This window comes from Danio aesculapii, chromosome 1 (genome assembly GCF_903798145.1).
Source record: "Danio aesculapii chromosome 1, fDanAes4.1, whole genome shotgun sequence".
NCBI lineage: Eukaryota > Metazoa > Chordata > Actinopteri > Cypriniformes > Danionidae > Danio > Danio aesculapii.
The window spans coordinates 50462508-50484960 of NC_079435.1; the positions used below are offsets into that span (position 1 = coordinate 50462508).

The following is a 22453-nucleotide window of genomic DNA, read 5'->3' on the forward strand; positions in this document are numbered from 1 at the left end:
TGTGAACTAGACAACTTCACTACAATACATCATGCAACCTTCAACACAGAGAAAACCTTTAGTACAATTAATAATTGCAATACCACATTTAAAATAAAAGGAAGGTAGGCTGTTGATGTTGGTGCGCAGATGTATGCAATCACATATTTTGACAGGCCGGTAGGACAGCCAATTGTAATGTTCGGACCAAACGTTTTAATTGGACAGACTTTGCTGGTCAATCGGTTTTTTAAAACTCTATCGGTTGGGTTTAGGGAAAGGGGTGGGTGGAGATATCGGTCGGTTTGTCAGTCAGTCAATCGACAGCGGCCTCGCTGAGAAGAGCAGGCACGAATGGCACTCCGAAAGTAATTTGAGGTTAAGGGTGATTTCACACCTAGACTTTTGTTTCGGAACCTGGCGTGTTTCCCTAGTTAGCATGGTTCGTTTGGCATATGTAAAACCAGCAATCACGCTCTGATCCGGGCCAAAACAATCGGTCTGAGGTGAATGAGGTGGTCTCGGCTCGATTGAAACGAACTCTGGAGCGGATCAATTGTAGTGAGAAAGCAAAATGATCCAAGCTCGTCTATATCACAGTGTATTATGGACATGTCATAGGCATATATACAGCTATATGAAGAGAGAATTATGAGTAGGGCGGTATGTCATTGCTACCGGTAAATGTATGTTTCATGTAAAATACAAAGGTGAAAGCATACTTAACTATTAACGAGAGCTGTTTATTCGTTAGGAAAATTGACCAAATAGCAGGCTTGGTTTATCTGTTATTTCTCTCCAATATGTAAAGCCTATAGTGCATAAGCCAACTGCTATGTATGAGAAAGTCTTACCTCTGCTCTATATTTAGTGGCGACGTCTGTGTGTGTCACCATTCAAAATGAAAGCGCAGCTTTTAGCTTATATTGTCTTATTGCTCATCGTCATAAATTAAAATAAGGAGCGTGACAGCTGAGCGGGACTCTGCAAAATAAACTGTGAAACTCTGACCAATGTGAGGAGAGTTTACTCACATGTGACTTGTTTTAGCTCTTTTGGTCCATTCAGAAACTTTGCCATGTGAAAGCGAACCACACCAAGAACAAAGAGCAACATTGTAACAATTTTAATCCCTGTTTCGGAACAAATGAATTGACTTACATGTGTGAAAGCACCCTAAAAAAGCATACGCAGCAGCCTCTGGTGGATTAGCAAAAAAACAAAAACTGCAAAAAACGTTCCTTCTGGGACATATTTGGCGCTCTCAGAAATGTATATAGCGGCACATTTTCAGAATGAGCCTGGGTTGCTTTCCTTGGTCCTGCCCCTTCCACAGACTTGCATATAAATACATTTGAACTGCATAATATAATGATTGCTATCAGGATGTAAAGAGACTTTTAATCTTCATAACAAAAATGTTTTTTGAAGACCTATTGCACCTTTACTACATTGAAAATAAAAGCCAAAAAGTACTCATTTTGATTTCATGCAGACTTACTATAAGCAATGCATTTGATTTTGTTTCATGCAAATTCTCTCTTCCTCTCTGTTTTCTCTCTCACACGTGGTATTCTGATCTGAAGCAATTATTTTTACTCACGTTGACATCACACATCTGAGGAGATCAGGTGGCTCTGTTTGGCTCACTCAGATCCTCTTGGGTGCAAAATCACATTTTTAATTCATCAAGGCTCACATTAGTTAATCACCATCAAAGAGCCGCCAGTGATACGATGAGAGAGCAGGTGGAATCGTGTCCAATTCGTAGGTGTTCCAACACCTAAAATTTTTTAAAGTTCAGTGGTAGACATTTGCATTCAGTTGCTTATTTAAGATATCCACTGTTAGCCAGGTATGTCACTAAATGACCGTGTTGGGGTGTCATCACATGATCACTTCATTATGCAGTCATGATGCCAGTCTGTGTCATTGCATAGAATATGTCTGTGGTTTGGTCGTGGGACCCAGGGAGCTTGCCTTTCTTTATAAAGACGTGTATTCCCCTGAATACGGGAATTTTGGAGCGTCTCAACTTTTGACAATATGTTATTTTTAATAGTGTTTTTAGTTGTGTGTGCTAATCATGGATTATTGTGTGTAAAAGTGCCAAAATATTAATTCATGCATAGTGGTTTAAACCTAATTCACTTCAATAAGGATTACTATAGATGCTATTCTTCTATACATGTATATATATATATATATATATACTGTATATATATATATATATATATATATATATATATATATACTGTATATATATATATATATATATATATATATATATATATATATATATATATATATATATATATATATATATATATATAGAAGAAATATTAGAAATATTTTTTCCTGAGAAAAATAGTTATGTGTTTAGTGCTTCCCACAGGTTTGAAATATACTTGTGGTGGCAGCCGCATTAAAACACATTTTACCCACAGCACATAAATAGTCAACTGCATGCGACAAACGAAAAAATAATGTGTTTTTTATCTATATTTTTATGTATTATGACACTGTTATACACCTTTTCTTTTCAATGGGTTAAAGTTATTTTAAAAAGGCAGTTAAAATAAAAGAAATCTGCTATTTCACTTTTATGCTATTAAGGAGTCATGTGCACTCATTGACAGGTAATGGGTGCTCTCTCTCTCTCTAATGCGGCTTTATTGGCATGACATTTACAATATTGCTAAAGCATTTTAGTATAAAGTATGTAATATATTAACATCATTAAATTAATAAAATATGAAGCAAATGAGAAATAAATAACAGAAAAAAAAGAATAAAAATCGACATTATTGCTAAAAATGATAATAATTACAAGAATAAAAAGTGTAGATTATTTAAATAAGGTAAATTAGTTGATTAGCCATTTCTAATGCTGTACAAATATTTTGCAGCAGGTATATTTTGTTCTCAGAGTATATAGTAAAGTTGATCTGAGTCGTTTATTAAATGATTTAATGTTTAATGTTTCTCTCGCGGCTGTGCACACGCAGTCAGCTGTAAGGCAAAAACGCAAACAAATAACGGCAACTTTAGAAAGCGAAAGTAAAACCCGAATCCTGGACATTTTAGGAGATTCAGAAACTACGGTTGGATGCATTTTGGTGCAATGGGCGCTTCTCTGTGGGTCTGCAGAGCACATGATTGACTGTGTGAGTGTTGATGGTTCTCGCACACAGAACCAGAAGTAGGAAACGTGCAGAGCGAGAGAAGATTTTTCACTGGTGATCAAGATTTCTTGTCTTTCTTGGACAGATGCAAAAAAGTGTAAAAGGATAATAATAATAATAATGATAATAATAATAATAGGGTTATTTATGTGTCACCACCTAATATACTTGAGCGCCCGTTAATATACTTGGGCGGCCCGCCCGCCCACATAAAGTCTATGTTTAGGAAGCACTGGCCTTCAACACTTATTTTAACCGCTGTATTTGATTTTCATGTCAGGCACAATATTTTACTCTGGCAAGTTGATCTGGCAGACAATTTCAAGATGTTCACTGGAATGAGACTTTTAAGATTTCCAGATGTTTTGTATAACAAATAAAATTAAAGAGGTATCATTTAAAATTGTTCATCGAATTATCCTGTAAAACAGGTAATTGCAACATTTTGTAAAGATGTTGATTTAAAATGCGCTTTCTGTTACGATAAAGAAGAGAGTATTGTTCATTTATTTTATGATTGTATTTATACACAATTGTTTTGGTGTGATTTTTTTTTTTTTATTAAGCAGAGTGCGAATATTGCATTGGAATTTAAAGAAAAATATGTTTTTTTTATGAGAATACAGTGGACTTCATAATTTGGCATATTGTTAATTTGCTCATTATATATGGATTTTTTTTTATTCATAAATGTAAATGGGCAGTGAAAAAAACAGATTTTACTCACTTTAAAATAGAAATAGGTCATTACTTATGCACGATAAAAGAAACAAAAAATGCCATAGCAAAAAGAACTGTTAATTATTTTAAAGCCTTAAATTTTGTTATTTGAATAATTGTATCTTTTTATTTATTTTTTATGTTCTTCTTATATTGTATTTGTTTGGATGTCAATATAATGTTGTTATTGCCCTTGTATGTTCTGTGTTCTAAAATTGCAATTAAAAAATTAAAAAAAATAAAATAAAATAAAAAAAAGTTAATCTGGCAGTCTGCAGTCCTTGTCAAAATGGTGGATGTAGTACGTCCAATTTCCATTCATATTACTCCCATTCATATTGTATAGAATGTACTTTTCTAGCCGTCAAGAGGTACATATACCATGAAATGCAGTTCCCACTGAGTAGAAGGCGAAATGATTGATTTTTCTTGTATGCCAAATATGATTCAAATTTTTAAAGGAACACTCCACCTTTTTTTGAAAAAGGCTAAAACAGGCTTAAACAGTTCACTTGAAGCATTTTTTAATCGATTCAGCCGATTTCTTGTTCTGCTGGGGTCGCTTAGCATAATGAATTGAATCAGGTTTAACCGTTAGCATTTCCTTTAAAAAAAATTAAAAAAGCGATATATAAAGCTTGAGTCTTCTGTAGTATTAAACTGACGAAAAATGAACAATAGCTGTTTACTAAGATAATATTACTAGGAATTATACTCCCATCACTGTAATATTTAACTGTAACTACTTCTCTGTATTAATTTCCCAAAATTGACACTTATGACTGGTTTTCAGTTGAGGAACACTGGAATATGCAACGATTGCTAAAATTGACTGACCTTATTAGCAAAAAATATAGATATTATTTGTAATATGTTACTTCAGATTTGCTAGGAATGGGTTGCAAAAAAAATTATTTGTAAAAATGAAATATTAAATGTTATTAGCACGTTACAGTAAAGTAATGAATTTACTAACATGAACAAACAATGAACAATACATTAATTACAGTGTTTCTTCATCTCTATTAATTTTAGTTAATTGTAATAATGTTGTTCATTGTTAGTTCATGTTAACTCTACCAAATATCAATGTCTAATGATGTTACAGCTTGACGTTGTGTGGACGTCACCACTATGACATCTATCAGACATTTTGGTTGCCATACCTGACGAATAAATGTCAGTATTTGAGGTTAATATGATGTTGACTCGACGTTGGATTTTGGTCACTTTCCAACACAACCTAAAATCAACCTAAAATCAACCAAATATCAATGTCATTTCACGTCGTTATTGGACATCAAAATAACGCTGTCCTTAGATGCTGGCTAGACATTGAAATTTGGTCACCTGACATCATAACCTAAATCTAACCTATCTAACCTAATATGTCTCGTCATTGTGTGCCTTCTGAAAAGTATATATGTCACTCATCATAACTACTATAACAAATTGTGCAATATATATATATATATATATATATATATATATAGCCATGAAAAAATACTTTATTGCGCATATATATATATATATGAATCCCAAAGCTTATTTATTTTTGTAGTGTTTTTTGTTGCTAAGTTGTTCTTGAGTGTTGAAGAAAAGTAAAATAAATTGGATTAAGACTGCAGTTATTTAATCAAAAATTAGACAAAGCTGAATGTGATGCATCCTAATATGCTGAACAAGAGACTACTTGAAAAGTAGTAGTTCATTTTGTCTGAAGGTACTGGATTTTCTAGACATGGGTTTGAGTAAAATATTTGTTTTGTTCTGATGACATTTCTTCCAAAGGTTATTTGATCAAATATCGAGTTCTTTTCTGAAGTTAAGATATTGGTATTGTGTTTATCTAAAAAATATTATATTTTGTTATTTTATGAACATAAATTCTCTAAATGACAAAATAGATGTTTTTGAATTCTGAAATGACGATAAATAGTTATGCTACACTGTAAAACCCAACAGTTAACTTTATTGAATGTTAATGTTAAAAGTTAATTCTACTCATTTGAAAAGAGTTTTGAACTCAGTGTTGAAGGTAATGGGTTAATTAAATACCTGATTACTTCAACTTAAATGGATCAAGTTCACAGTACTCATATATATTAGTTTTTCAACTTAAACAGTTTCCTCAAACTGTTTGAGTTGCCTTAACTTATTGGGTTTTGCAGTTGGTTTGAGTTCTCTTCATTTATTGGGTTTTACTGTGCTCAAATTGCTTATTTTCTCAAATGGATTAAGTTCACAGTACTCATTAGGATTATTTTTTTAACTTAAATGGTTTGTTGCAATCGGGTTATTCAAATGATATGAGTTTCCTTAACTTTTTGGGTTTTACAGTGTAATGGCTTTCTGCCTTAGCAAAAATGGCTCTGTTCTTTGTGTCATGTAAGGAGAATGTAAAATCTGAAGTAAGCCAACAAAATAATAAAACAAACAGCACAACATTAGAGTCTCAGCTTTATTTTGGTTAGTCTTTTTTTCCAGTTTAGTTCGACATGAGAGCCTGTGGGACTCGTGAATCTTGACATTTTCTGATGTTTGACACTGATTGCGCACACCTACGAAACATCCCGATGGACAGGGTATTGCATTAAATCTGAGAGAATCTAGAATAATCTTAATGGCTTTGGCATTATTAACATTCATGACGTGTTTCTGCAGAACATGAGCATGTGCAAGAATAGAACGTTTAAGGTCACCACTTAATGAATACCGAATTCTTTTAGGACATTCGACCACGCCGTGTGACATCTTCAAGAAGTCGAAGAACGACAAGGCGAGGAAGAAAATAAAGTGGTTAAACAAAAACAAAGCTACAGTAGCAGTTTGTTCGGTATGCGAATGACACCATAAATCCAAAGGCAACACATACATTCAGTGAAAACGAATCAAAGTACAATCTTCCCCCTACATTGTAGTGATTTTAAGGAAAAAAAGGTTTATAACCCACCTAATACACCTAAAAGATGCAGCGATAGAACATCAATACCCCCAAAAGGCAATGTTAAGAGGCCAGTGTATTTCCATTAAGTAACTATACATATATGTAGGCACGTTTGACAAATGAAGCTGAATCACACACATGGCGTGGCTCAAAACAACCTACATATGCAACTACTGTGCACTTTCTAAATATAGGGAAATCACACGAGGCAGCAATACAATACAAGAGGGACAAAACAGTGCGGGCTACATCGGTGGAGGAAATGTAATTTACAATAAAACAACATGCCCCTCTGATGGCGGACAGATTGTGAGTAGAATAAATATCCTATGCTATATGGCTAATCCTCCGGGCATTTACGTTCTAACCCTAGACTGAGCAGAAAAGCTTGAAGTAAAGAGTACAGACAATGTTCGGTCCCACATGATGGTGTTGTTTTTAAACTTGCGTTTTTTTAAATGTATATATACAGTGGGTAAAATAAGTATTGAATACTATGTGATTTTTCCTGGTAAATATATTTCTAAAGGAGCTTTGACGTGAAATTGACCCAGATTTTGGTCAAAATCCAAACAATTCAAACTTGCAAAAAAAATTCAGAATCAACGTTATGTGTAATGACACAAGGAGAAGGTACCGAACTTCTGAAATGTATTTAATACTTTTTTAAAGGCTTTTTTGGCAAGACATCTCTTTCTTCAAGACGCTTCTCGTATGGAAAGTGGAGTTATATGAATTGCTCAGCTGTTAATTTTTTTTAGACTTTAACAGGGTGTAAAAGTCTTAATGGTTCTGTGGGTCTCGTCTATAAACTCTGATCTTTAGTTGTTTTTTTGTATTGGGTTTAGGTCAGGTGATTGTCTAGGCCATTGTAGCAGCTTTATTTTCTTTTCTGAAACCAACTGAGAGTCAGCTTGTCTGTGTTTGGGATCATTGTCTTGCTGAAATTTCCACCCTGGTAATGTAGGTGTTGGGATTGAAGCAGCTAATATTAATTTAAACTGACGAGGGGCAGGGTTGCTTTCTAAAAACTGTAGCTGTGTCAGAAATCGGCTTTTTTTGGTGTAGGTACTACATTTGTATGTGAATTTACCACACGACTGTTAGAAAAGTTCGTTCTGTATAGTATGAATGGGATTCAGATGTTTTACATCTGCCATTTGTCATTATCACATGACCTACTCGCATCAGTTGTGTTACTTGACTTCACTCCTATTCATGAATTCTCTCGCGTGGCATTGTAGTATAGCATCCATTGAAATCTCGGTGGAAATAGTAGAAATTTTTGGAAAACTATGAATTTGGACGTACTACTTAGCGAACAATACTGTTTTTCACATACTACACAGAAGGGGAGATAAGCAATTTCGAATGTAGAACCAGATATTTGAGCTGCTGTCTGGTCTTTCCATGCATTTTTGCACCTCCCCTTCTTCATGTGTTCAATACATTTTCCCTGTCTCGTTTCATTTTATTACACATAACTTCATTTCTAAATTAATTAGTTTTGGTTATTTTGAATGTAAGATTACTGACATCAAAGAAAAATTTCAAGTCAAAAGCACCTTTAGAAATTTGTTTTCTGAGAAAAACAGGTGACGTGTTTAATACTTTTTTTACCCGCTGTGTGTGTGTGTGTGTGTATATATATATATATATATATATATATATATATATATATATATATATATATATATATATATATATATTTATAGTTTTATTGACTTTTTTTTGTATTATTTGTTTGTTTTGACTTAATCTCTCCTGAACTAAATTGAGCCCTCTTTCTGACGTGAGACACTTTGTACATTCAGGAAAAAACAAAACAAAAGACACATCTCCTCGGTTAAACGCTGTGGAAGACCGGTGAGAAACTTCTCTCTGTATCTCAAGTCAGAAGAGGGGCCTTAGTTTGCCTTTCAGTAGGGAGAGAATGGAGGTACTGTGTTCTGAGGTCATGATTTCTTAATGTTGAATTTAACGTCGAATCGTCCCTGGTAGCGGTCCTTGTCGTGGTAATAAATGTTTTCCCCGTACACTTTGCACTCGATGCGGATGTCCGTATTGGGGGTGATGTTGAGGAACTGAATGGCCACCAGCGGCTGCAGGTACTGAGGGTGCAGGAGTTTGCCGTAATAAGGGTAATACTGAAGAGGGAAGCCTCCACCAATACCGTAGTACCTCACCTCACCCAGCTTACCTGCATCCTCCTCTTTCTGCAGAGAGAGTAATGCCAGTTAGTGACTGTTTTACAAAGCGGATTCCAACCTAGTCTTGTTGGGAATATGTGCCCAGGGCTACATTTTTGGAAACCATGAAATATGTTGAATAGCTATCTATTTGTGCATGAGCAGGCAAGGCGAATGCGTTCATTTACAGATCACAGACTAATTCGTTATTTTTGTGGCATCTATTTGGTCCTGCAGGAACAACCGCATAAAAACAATGCTTTATTCAATTCAGTTCAATTCATCTTTATTTTTATAGCGCTTTTACAATATAGACGATACTGAATTTCAGTACCAATCTGAAATTTTAAAAATGCATATTTCCCACTAACATGTGAGCGTGTTCCTAAACACTTCTAAAATGGCATTGTGTTCATGTGCTCAACAGAAATGACTGTGATTAGCCAAGAAGGTCGTCAGTTCACCGCTCTTCACCGAGTGCAAACAAAGATAGAGGGGCACTGGAGTGTTTTAAAGCCACAAAGACCAGTCGATTCATCAGCGAATCGCTTCTATGTAAACTCATAAACAGATCAGCTAATCTTTGCAGCTTTAAAATGCTCCAGTGTCCCTGTATCTGTGTTTGCACTCAGTGAAGAGGGGTGAAAAGCGGTGTAGCTTTACAGCCAATAACAATGTTAGCAGGAAATTGACGTTTTTAAAATTTCATTACCAAAAGGTACTGAAGTTAAGTATCGTGACAACACTAGTTAAGTGTAATTTAAATTTCACTGCTGAAAGTCCAAACACTGAAGGGCAAATCCAATAATGCGCAGCTCCACAAGTTCCAAAGCAAGCCAGGGGCGACAGTGATGAGGAACAAACTTCACCAATTGACGAAAGTGAAGGAGAAAACCTTGAGAGAAACCAGGCTCAGTTGGGCACAACCAATTCTCCAGTTCTCTTTATCCATCAATAACGTGTCCCTTTAAATATTTCCGACTATAGTGTGAAAAGGAACTAAAGTCAGCAGCGTCATATCATCCCGTAGCATTCGTTTTACCAAAATTGCAGGCAAACATATGCTGAGACATGTAGGTGTGGTTTTCCAAACATGTAGCACTGTGCACGTATTCTCACTGAACCTGTGTTTCGATGAAAGCATCACTTACCTTATTTGTGCAGTGGATGGGAATTAGATAGGGCTGGACTTTGTGCTGAGCCTCTTCCGGAATGCTTTCGTTTGATACTGGTGGCTGAAAGAAAAAATATTAAGACTTTACAAAATAAAGTAATATAATGCAGTAACTGCATTAATCGGGTCAGCTAAAATCGAACAAAACATAATCACCCACATTATGAATAACTTTTAGCCAATTCATACCTTCACTTAATTTATATTCAAAGGACTGTTGTCTAATATTTGGACCCAAAAAGTGTTCCAAAACAATACATGCAGGATATGAACAAACCTTAGGTCTGAAGTTCACAATCCTGTTGAGTTTGGCAATCAGGCAGGGCTTCCCTTCCTTAAATCCAAAATAAGTGTCCTCCAGGCCAGAGCAGGGTCCGAGCCACTCCCTCGAAAATCGACAGGCCTTCCTAACTCCAACGTCACTCTCCAGATCACCTCTGTTGTTGTAGTCTGTGGGTGTTTCTGTGGAAAAATCATATATAAAAAGATATTAAAATACTTATATTAATCTACATACAATCTTAGAAATAAAGGTTCAGAAACAGTGATGGGTGGATCAAACTCAACTAAATTTAAAGGCATAGTTTAAAGCATAAACTGTACCAAAGAAAATGAAACTTAACGGCAAGCATCAAGTGGCCACATCCCTAATTATTACAAATTTAATTGGATTGAACAAAAACAATTAAGTTGTCCTTCAAAAAACTCATGAATTGTGTTGTTTCAGCTCATTTTTAATAAGCAGTTTGAACAAACAGCAAACATAATTTTTTTGAGTGTTTATCCACTCCATAACACTCCTCTCCATATTAGTTTTTTCTTGCCAACTGACTGTCTTATGCTAAATAGCTTGATGAGGTAAATGTGTTACAGTGGTCTCTCGTTATTTACAGGAGTTTCATTCTAAAAATAACTCACAATAGGTGAAATCCACAAAGTAGCTTTATTTTTACAATTATTATAGATGTTTTGAGGCTGTAAAGCCCTTCACTACAGACTTTATATACTTTTCCAGACAGGAACACTTTTCTCTCTTGTTTAAACACTCTCAAAGTTCAAACCTTCGTAGAAAAATAAGTCTAGTATTATAGATTGAAACCAAAGATCAAAACCATTTGATCCTCGTTTATTTTTTCCGTAATGTCGCACTTCAGCCGCGTAACTTCCACGTAACCTTCTATTAGCATGTCCAGAAGTTCAACTTTTTGTGTGATGGTAAACATCTTCTTCTGCCTTTTGGGTGATACCCCAGCTGCCTTTGATGGTGCAGAATGTTTCGTCGACATTGTGGGGAGAAAACTTGCAAACATACAGTCCAGCACTTCAGAGTCACACTGCTAGTGATCGACGATTTACAGGTAAATTCAGAATTATTAGCCCCCCTGTTTATTTTTTCCCCAATTTCTGTTTAACGGAGAGCAGATTTTTTTTCAACACATTTCTAATCATAATAGTTTTAATAACTCATTTCTAATAACTAATTTATTTTATCATTGCCATGATGACAGTAAATAGTATTTGACTAGATATTTTTTAAGACACTTCTATACAGCTTATAGTGATATTAAAAGGCTTAACTAGGTTAATTAGGTTAACTAGGCAGGTTAGGGTAATTAGGCAAGTTATTGTATAATGATGGTTTGTTCTGTAGACTCAGAAAAAAATATATAGCTTAAAGGGGCTAATAATTTTGTCCTTAAAATGGTTTTTAAAAATTGTAAAACTGCTTTTATTCTAGCTAAAATAAAACAAATAACACTTTCTCTAGAAGAAAAAATATTATCAGACATACTGTGAAAATTTCCTTGCTCTGTTAATCACCATTTGGGAAATATTTAAAAAAAGAACATTCAAAGGGGGGCTAATAATTCTGACTTCAACTGTATGTAAATCCGGCAAGCTGAACGTATTCGGAGAAGATTGATCGATGATGGCTTACAGCCAGTCAGGACGCAGAATACAATGTGCTAATCAGGACGCAGAACACAATGTGCTGTAGAAAAAAAGCATGTCAAAAAATCAGCAAAACTGCGAGACCACGAAAAGTGAACCGTGTGATAGCGAGGGACCACTGTACATAAAATAAAGTTACCAAATTGTTTTTTTTTAAGTTTTGCATTTTAAAAACTGATTCAGCAATTATTAGAGACATTTCAGGTAGTTATACTGTTCTTTTAACATATGTCTATTCATGTTTTATCTTGGTTTTCTCATCTCCATTTTTTCATGTGATCGGATGGGAAGTTTGTTCATCAAATCACTGTGATATAATTGGTTACCACTGAGTTACCGTCGGTTATGATTGAGCTATTTTCACCTAACAAAAGACTTCTACTAGCAAGTGTTGTATGCTAGCTAGTGTATGTGAAACTAAAATAAGTGAGGTTTTTGCAAGTCAGGACACAAAAATAGAGCTGAAATACAGAAATGGTCACCATAAAGTACATCAATATTGAAATGACTGAGAGAAAAGAGAAATTTGTGATATGGTACCTCCACAGTTGTCGAACTGCATGGGGTCTCTCTGTTTTTCCAGGTCATAGGGTGTCAGAAACTCTTTCATGGTTTTGATGTAGTTCAGGAACGACATCTCGTCATCCAGGTTAATGGCAATCTCAGACTTGTCTGAACGTGGGAAATGAGTGAGACCTGTGCACAGAAAAATCAACATACTATAAACACACCAAATTCGGCTTTATTTGTAATCAGATTATTTACTTTGTTGCATCTGGAGAGACATTAAATCATTTCTGTCCACTGAATCTTTATTCATTTGACTTGCACAGTATGTGTTCAAACCTTCGGCCAGTCCTTCTGAATCTGTGACTTTGTCTCCACATTTCTTTGGGATATCAGGAATCAAACTCATTGTGAGAAAGTGTGCCTTTCATATTGAGTAATTTCTGATTTATATTTGTTTGCATGCTGTTAACCTCCTCAAAATGTTCCTCCCTCTTAATGTCCCCCAAATAATCCTCTCCATTCAATATAAATGATTCACATTAGTTGGGCAAACATAAATGAAACAAAACAGAAAGGAATTAGAGACCAAATTAATGAAATAATAAGTTATATAAAAAAAATTATTAAATTTTATAATGAATCTTCACAAATTAACTGGACCTTTTCTATTTTTTATTTGTGTATAATTTAATGATATAAACATTAGTTCAAGAAAGTTAAAATTCAGTTTTCATCAGCATTATTACATAATTAAGTATCTCGTAGTTTTCAATTTTAGTTTTTTCTATTTGTTAAGTTTAAGCTGTTTGTTTTTAGTCATTTAAAAATGTTATTTAATCTGTTTTAAAAAGACTTAAAACTCTCTGATTAAAATAAAATACTTTAGTGGAAAGAGCAAAAAAACCTTTGAAATTATTTGAAAGTCTCTGAAAATCTCAACTGAATTTTATTTTATTTTATTTTATTTTATTTTATTTTATTTTATTTTATTTTATTTTATTTTATTTTATTTTATTTTATTTATTTTATTTTATTTTATTTTATTTTATTTTATTTTATTTTATTTTATTTTATTTTATTTTGAGATTTACTTCCCAGTAGTCGAGATGGGTTTTTTTGTTCAATTTTGTCAGTTACATTAAATACATTACACAAAACAACTGAAGAGAAAAATTAAACACATTTATATAAAACAAAATAGCTTAACATTTCTGTCAAAATGTTTAAACAATACATCTATATCTTGAAGCACATCTTCAGTTATTTCAGTTTAAGTGTTACTATTAAAGTTAAAATGTCATTATATTAATCTCTTTTAAAAAGACTTATTTCAAGATGTAATGAAATAATTTGAAAGTCTTTGAAAATATCAATTCACTGAATTTTATTTTATTTTATTTTATTTTATTTTATTTTATTTTATTTTATTTTATTTTATTTTATTTTATTTTATTTTATTTTATTTTATTTTATTCCCAGCAGTCAATATATTTGTTTTATTTTGTTCAATTTTGTCAATTCAAATACATTAGGGAAAACACATACAGTATATAAATGTAAGTATTCATATAAAATAAAACAAAATAGCTTAACATTTCTGTCAAAAGGCTTTAACAATACATCTATATCATGAAGCACATCTTCAGGTATTTCAGTGTGTTACTAATAAAATTAAAAATATATTCCTCCTCTGGCCAAGATGAAATAACTAAGCTTGAATGTTCCTAGTCCCCGCAGAGTTGTAAATAAATCGGAAAGTGACATCATTTCTATGTTAAAGTGAATGCAGACAAGTGTGAAATGATCAGTCTTTTACGATAATTCACATCATCAGTTTCTCTTTAAGAGCACTAATGTGTTGGAAATGTGTTCGTTGTATCTGTCAGCCTGTTTTCCCTTAATCTCGTATGACTTTTTTTTCAAAAAACATGAAACATTTCAGCTGTGATGTAAAACTAATGGATGATCAATTCCAGAGTCTCTTAGCCCTTGATCTGTTCCCCGAACATTGATTCAGTCCTTCAAGCTTTACTTTAAACTGAGAGAAACATCATCAGTGACAGCAAGAGGAACATCAAGACCTGACCATTTCTTACACAGACTTTTTATGAGTTTTATCTCCGAAAAAAGGCAATCTAAATGTTATGCTGCCTTTTAATTAAGGAAATTAATTAAATATTTTAAAATGTGAATAAAAAAATTTCAAGTCTTGAAATCTCAACTAATTTTTTCTGTTCATTATTTTTTGCATGGGCTAATTTTTTTTAAACTTTGATTTGTTTCATTTTCAGTTACTTAAAATGTTGTTCTGATTGTCAATTCAAATATTTTGCAGTCTTTTAAATTAAGAAAATTAATTTAAAAAAAATTATAATGTAGTTAAAAAAATATTTCATCCAGTCTTGAAATCGCAACTCATTTTTTGAGTTACCAACTGAAGCTATGCAGGGCTGAGCCTGGTCAGTACCTGGATGGGAGACCGCATGGGAAATAGGTTGCTGTTGGAAGTGGTGTTAGTTTGGCCAGCAGGGGGTGCTCAACCTGCGTTCTGTGTGAGTCCTAATGCCCCAGTAAAGTGAAGGGGACACCATACTGTCAGTGAGCGCAGCCTTTCGGATGAGATGTTAAACCAAGGTCCTGACTCTCTGTGGCACTTCTCGTAAAGAGTACCAATCATGGCCTCCCAATCATCCCCATTCACTAAATTGACTCTATCACGGTCTCTCCACTCCATCGATAGCTGTGTGGTGAGCGCACTGGCGCTGTTGTCCTGTGGCTGCTGTTGCATCATCCAAGTGGATGCTGCACACTGGTGGTGGTGTGGAGAGACCCCCCCCATGATTGTGAAGCGCTTTGGGTGTATGGCCATACACAATAAATACGCTATATACACATTACATTACATTTTTATTTTTTATTTCTTTTGCATGTTCTGCAAGTTTGATTCATTTAATTTTCATTTATTTTAAATGTTGTTCTATTTTTCAATTCAATTACTTTGTGGTCTTTTCAATTAAGGAAATTAATTAAATATTTTCATAATGTAGTATAAAAAAAGTCTTGAAGACTGAACTCATTTTTTATTTTTATTATTTTGAATTGATTTTTTATTTATTTAATTTAAACAATTCAATAATTTGCAGTCTTTTCTATTTAAGGAAATGATTTAAGTATTTTCATAATGTAGTTTTTTTAAAAAGTCTTAAAATCTCAACTAATTAGTTTCTTTTTATTATTTTTGCATGGGCTAAATTCTTTTTTAAGTTCGATTTGTTTAATTTTCATGTATTTAAAATTTTGTTTTGTTTTGTCAATTTAAATATTTAGCAGTCTTTTCAATTAAGAAAATTAATTCACTGTTTTCATAATGTTGCTTTCAAAATATATTTCATCAAGTCTTGATATCTCAAACATTTTTTTCTTTTTTATTATTTTTGCATTCATTTTTGTTTGACTCAATTAATTTTTATTTTTTTCCACATTTTATTTTGTTTCATCAATTCAAATAGTTTTCAGTATTTTCAGTTGTATAAATTAATTCAATATATTAATGATGTAGTTTTAAAAATAAATATCATCAAGTCTTTAAATCTGAACTTATGTGCTAAGTTTGACTCATTTAATTTTCATTTGTTTTAAATTTTGTTTGGTTTTTGTCAATCCAAATATTTTGCAGTCTTTTCAGTTAAGGAAGTTAATTAAATATTTACATAATGTAGTTAAAAAAAACAAGTCTTGAAATCTCAACTCATTTTTTAAAGGTTGATTTGTTTAATTTTCATGTATTTAAAATGTCGTTTTGTTTTGTCAATTCAAATATTTTGCAGTCTTTTTAATTAAGAAAATTAATTAAATATTTTCATTATGTAGTTTAAAATAAATAAATAAATAAATAAATAAATACAGTTAAACTCACAATTATTACCCCCCCCCCCCCCCGTTTATTTAAATAAATAATCAAACTTAAATTTTAATAACTCATTTCTAAAAACTGATTTATTTTATCTTTGTCATGATGCCAGTAAATAATATTTGACTAAATAGTTTTCAAGACACTTTTATACAGCTTAAAGTGACATTTAAAGGCTTAACTAGGTTAATTAGGTTAACTTGCCAGGTTAGGGTAATTATTAGCTAAAGGGGGCTAATAATTTTGACCTTAAAGTGTTTTTTTTTTATAATTAAAATTAAACTACTTTGAAAGAAATAAAAGTTTTTTAAAAAGGTTTGAAATCTTTATTATTATTATTATTATTATTATTATTATTATTATTATTATTATTATTATTATTATTATTGCATGGGCTAATTTTAGCTATTTGCCAAAAAATTATTATTTGTTTAATTTAATTTTCATTTACTTTCCATTTTGTTCTATCTAAGTCAATTCAAATATTTTATATAAAATCAACTGAATAAACAGTGAATTAAGTAAAAAATTGAATAGCAGTAAATATAATAAATAGAAAATTACACCTTATTACAAAAAGTATGCAGTTATAATTCCGTTATGCAGATGCATTATGAACCCCTGGGGCTTCACAAACCTTCTGATCTTATTTCAAGTTTACAGTCACAATAAATTCTGCGAAAGCTATAAAAAGAGACGTCAGTAGAGCTGTTACCTGGAGGAGCGACTCTGTCCTGCCAGGTGGGTTTGTAATCACTCAGGGTGAGGAGGAGAATCTGAATGGTGCCGATAAAGATCCCGGCCAGACAGCCATAAAAGATGAGATAGAAGAGGAAGATTTTTGCTGTGGAGAGAGAAAGACAATATTTCAGTATCTGTGGACGATAGTGACACATTTTGAGTTGGCAATTCTGAAGTTTCTGTAGTTTTTGTTGTAGATATGTTATTAGATTTTGATCATTTTATACTCGAATTGATTGTTTAGAATTATCTGCAGCAAAGTAAATTATGGGATTTACTTAGAGGGAAAAGAGTTCAAATCTAAAAATGTAAATGTAAGAGAACATATGTCTCAAACTGGATTCCTGGAGGGCCGCAGCTCTGCGCAGTTTTAATCCAACACTAATCAAACGCTGCTGATCCAACTAATCAAGGTGTTCAAGACTACCAGAGACTATTAAGCAAGAGTTTGAGACCATTTTAATAGAATGTTGCCAAATTAAAATAACTTTAAAGGTGTAAAGAATACAATTCAAACATGTTTTGCTGGAATTAAAGTCATTATAAAATGACTCCATTTAATGATGACAAGTTTTGGTAAAGACATGCTTTTAGTTTTTCATTATTTTATACTTTAAATTGATTGTTGAAAATTCAGTGCACTGAAGCAAGTGTCTTAAAGAGTTAAAATACCAAAAAAAGTCATATTACATTACTGCATTTAATAAAGATTTAATGAATATAAATACTTTTTAATAATCTATATATATATATATATATATATATATATATATATATATATATATATATATATATATATATATATATATATATATATATATATATATATATATATATATATATATATATATATATATACACACACACACTACCGGTCAAAAGTTTGGGGTTAGTAGAATTTTCAAATGTTTTAAAATAAGCTTCTCCTGCTCACCAAGGCTTTATTAATTTAATCAAAAATACAGTAGAAATTGTAAAACGTTATTGCACTACAAAATAACTGTTCTGAAGTAGTTTATAATTTAATTTAATCACTTATTCTAGTGCTTTTAAAGATGAATTTTCAGCTTTATTACTCCAGTCTTCAGTCACAGGATTCTTCAGAAATCACTCAGAAAAAAACTCTAATATAATTAATATTATTTAAATAATTTAATTAAATTTTCACATTTAATAAATGCCGCCTTGATGAAAAGAATAATGGGAAAAAAACTGACTCCGGTAATGTACTTACTTAAAAATATATAAATATGCCATTATACGATAATGTCTCATAGAAAACCAATTGTTCAATGGACCTGAAATTATTATTAAATATGAATCTGCATGGGCGTCACGGTAGCGTAGTGGGTAGCACGATTGCCTCACAGCAAAAAGGTCGCTGGTTCAAGCCTCGGCGGGGTCAGTTGGCATTTCTGTGTGGAGCTTGCATGTTCTCCCCGTGATTGTGTGGGTTTCCTCCACAAGTCCAAAAACATGTGGTATATGTGAAATGGGTAAGCTAAAATTGTCCATAGTGTATGAGTGTGTATGGATGTTTCGCATATGCTGGATAAGTTGGCGGTTCATTCCGCTGTGGCGACCCCTGATTGATAAAGGGACTAAGCCGAAAAGAAAATGAACGATGAATGAATGAATCTGCATTTAAGGATGATAGTTTTTTTGCTAAAAACAAGTATTTTGTTTTTTGATCATATATTTGTAATTGACATTCTATGAAATATAACAAAATTTAACACAAAAAGTAGAAAAAAGATGTTCGATTAATGCATTTAATCCTTTTTGTAATAAATATGCTTTGGATTCTTGATGATTTTACATTTGAACTGATTTTTGACCCATATTTTTGTGCAAAAAAATTGGCAAAATCCCATGCGATTAAAACAAAGTGCATTCTTTCCTCCGAAAAAAGAAATTACAGTTAAAATGTAAACAATATATATTTACTGGAACTTAAGACATTATTAATAAGAATGTATTTATACATATACAAGGCATGTTTACAAAATCAATCAAGCAATACAAGTCTTCTCAGTCTGTCCCCAGAAAATATAGAGGTGCCAGCATGACAGGATATGATGAGTAATATCAATGTCTTAAACATCAACAATGTGTAGGGGCAGCGCAGTGCAGTGCAGTAAGGTCATTTCTGAAGTTATCTCCAGGACCAGTCAATCCAGTCTTGCTACCTTTATCCCTAATTCACGGACTACCAGTTCAGAAATTGCATAGCCAAATTAGAGCCAACTGTACAAATCATTACAGTTCCAATTATGCGCACTTAGGCAAGGGCAAAAGGTCTGTGTGCTTTCCAGTGGTGCATAAAGCAATGTCAGACGGACGCTGGAACTAAATGATCCGATGATCCTGCAATCCCAGGAGATGTTCTGACTTTTAGGTTTTGTCCTTTTCTTCATCTAGAAGGTATTGCCTTGCTCACACATGACTCATTTTGATCAGCCACCCTTAGCAACTTCTTAAACTTGATATTTTACACATTTTATGTCCACACGTGATTGGTTTGATTCATCCTTGAAGGTAATTTGAGATTATATGAACAGGTTAAATACTTAATTAGACTGAGTAAAGTTTACACATCAGATAGGTACATGGTGAAACAGCTGGCTTATCAATTACTAGGAACTGTTGCTGCCTTAAAACATGACGTCAATATTCAGTGCAACCTTAGATGAATCCGTCAGACCCAAAAGACTAGGCCTTTCACCTTGAGTCACCTTGAACAATGATGCATTTTTAACCCTTTCAACGTGTTTCACGTGAATAATGACAAGTGTGCTAATTAAATGACGCGCTGATTGATTTCACGTCAAGTATGGAGATGAAACAGCCAGCTTTTCTACAAAAGAAAGCTTTTACAATGAACGTTTATGCTTCGTGGATGATTTTTATACACCAAAATGATTTTTAAAATGTAATTTCGATTTATTGAACTGCAAAAATAGCGAGCCGCTTAATAATCTGATGCTGTCCTTTGTTGACCTTTTGCTCCTCCGTCAGCATCGCAGTCACGCACAGCATTCGTTAACTATTCATATATCTTTATATTTAGAAAGAAAAACACATGAACACATTAACACTGAGGGGGTTCAACGAAACAGGTGGGACTCTGACAAAACGCCAACAAATACGCGTTTGATCAGAAATGCTTTGAATGAACAAAACACATCAGTTGACAAGGCGAATCTTGTATGTGGACATATTAAAGTCCGCGAGACATTTGCTGCAAAGTCAAATCATACAGGTTGCATCGTGACCAGACTGGCAGACTGTGGGTACCCGCTGCTATAGAAACGGCGGTGACAGGCATCACTGCGCTGTCCGACGTGCTGAAATCGTGCGATTTTACATCTATACGTTATACTCACCCCAACTCCCGCCGGTGCGTCCCAGAAATTCCTTCTTCTCCGAATTCCATACAAACTTCTTCCATCCTCCGTCGTCTTTATTTTGAGCGGGCATTGTGTACTGTAAGGTTTTGTTTGTCCACTTAAGCAGCGAATTCCCTCGTGTGTCCTTTCTTGCCTCCTTTGTAAAACTACACCCCTTCCCGGAGCACTAAGCCCACCGTGACATGGAGCCGTACCCGGCTCTCTCCAAGGTGCCCCGCGTAATATATCCAGCGGCGGGGCCGAGTCCCGCCCAGCGCCGCCCGGCGCCAATCAAAAGCAGAGCCTCCTAACACGTAACAAAAGTCGTGCAGCTAGCGAAATCAGGGTGGGAATCACTTTACAATAGTGCTGCGTAAAGAGACGTAAAAGCCTCTGCGAGAACAGCACAGGGTGAAGAGAGTGATGTAAAAACGCGTGACGCAAGAGCCGTAGAACCAGGGAGAAGGATCGAGGATGCCCGACGGCGGGAAAAAAAGCTGTTTTTAGGATTCTCAGGTTATATTTAGACAGATGGATGAACATATGTCTGCGTACCTTTACAGATTTTATCATCTTGGTTTAACAGCATTTTCCATTTCATTTATTCTATTACTGTTAGTCGTTTTAGCTTCGTTTTTTTCTTTACTTATTAATTTCTAAATAGCACACAAAGTGTAATAAACCTACTGTACAACTGCAGGCTGTCATTTAGATTCTACTTAAAAAGGCAGCAATTAAAAGGTTTCAATTAGGTTAAAGGCATTTAGAAATAATAAAAAAGCTTGACAGAATAAGCAATAAATGAACGTATGTCTGTGTGCCTTTACAGATGAAAATGATTTCATCATCTTGGTTTAACAGCATTTTCTATTTCATTTATTCTATTACTGTAAGTCGTTTCTGCATCGGTTTCTTCTTTACTAAATAATTTCTAAATAGAGCACAAAGTGCAATTAACCTACACTCTGAGAAATAAAGGTACAGGAGCTGTCACTGGGGCAGTACCTTTTCAAAAAGTACATATTTGTACCTGAAGGGTCCATAATGGTACCTCAAAGGTACTTTTTAGGTATATTTGGGTACTAATATGCATCCTTTAGGTACCACTGTGGACTCTTTGTGTACAAATATGTATCTTTTGAAAAGGTACTGCCCCAGCGACAGCTCCTGTACCTTTATTTCTGAGAGTGTACTGTTCAACTGCAGGTTGTCATTTTGATTCTACTTAAAGCAGCAATTAAAAGGTTTGAATTAGGTTAAAGGAATTTAGAAATAAAATAAAAAAAGCTTGACAGAATAAGCAATAAAAAGAGCAACATTATAAAGAAAATGTGAACTGTGGGTTACAAAACCATCTTCATGTGAAAGTTTTTTTTCCTCCACATGGAAATTAATAAAATTCTAAGAGTGGAAAACTGATGTAGGCGTCATGGTGGTGCAGTGGGTAGAACAATCGCCTCACAGCAAGAAGGTCACTGCTTCAAGACCCGGCTGGGTCACTTGGTATTTCTGTGTGGAGTTTGCATGTTCTCCTAGTGTTAGCGTGGGTTTCCTCTGGGTGCTCCAGTTTCCTCCACAGTCCAAAGACATGCGCTACAGGCGAACTGAATAAGCTAAATTAGTGTTTGTAGTATGCCGTAGTTTATGTGTGTGGATGCAAGAGTTATGGGTGTTTCCCAGTGTTGGGTTGCGGCTGGAAGGGCATCCGCTGAGTAAAACAAATTCTGGATAAGTTGGTGGTTCATTCCGTTGTGGC

General features: G+C 33.7%; 1 protein-coding gene across 1 annotated transcript; it reads right to left on the reverse strand.

Annotated features, from left to right (window-relative positions):
- Nucleotides 1–6331: 6331 nt before the first annotated feature.
- Nucleotides 6332–20935, reverse strand: atp1b1b (ATPase Na+/K+ transporting subunit beta 1b). The gene is made up of 6 exons (XM_056462072.1): nucleotides 20695–20935; nucleotides 17283–17411; nucleotides 12688–12843; nucleotides 10472–10656; nucleotides 10172–10255; nucleotides 6332–9047 (listed from the first exon to the last, which is right to left on the reverse strand). Exons 1-6 carry the CDS (start codon nucleotides 20786–20788, stop codon nucleotides 8787–8789), a joined length of 909 nt encoding a protein of 302 aa, XP_056318047.1. The 5' UTR covers nucleotides 20789–20935; the 3' UTR covers nucleotides 6332–8786.
- Between the last annotated feature and the right edge of the window lie 1518 nt (nucleotides 20936–22453).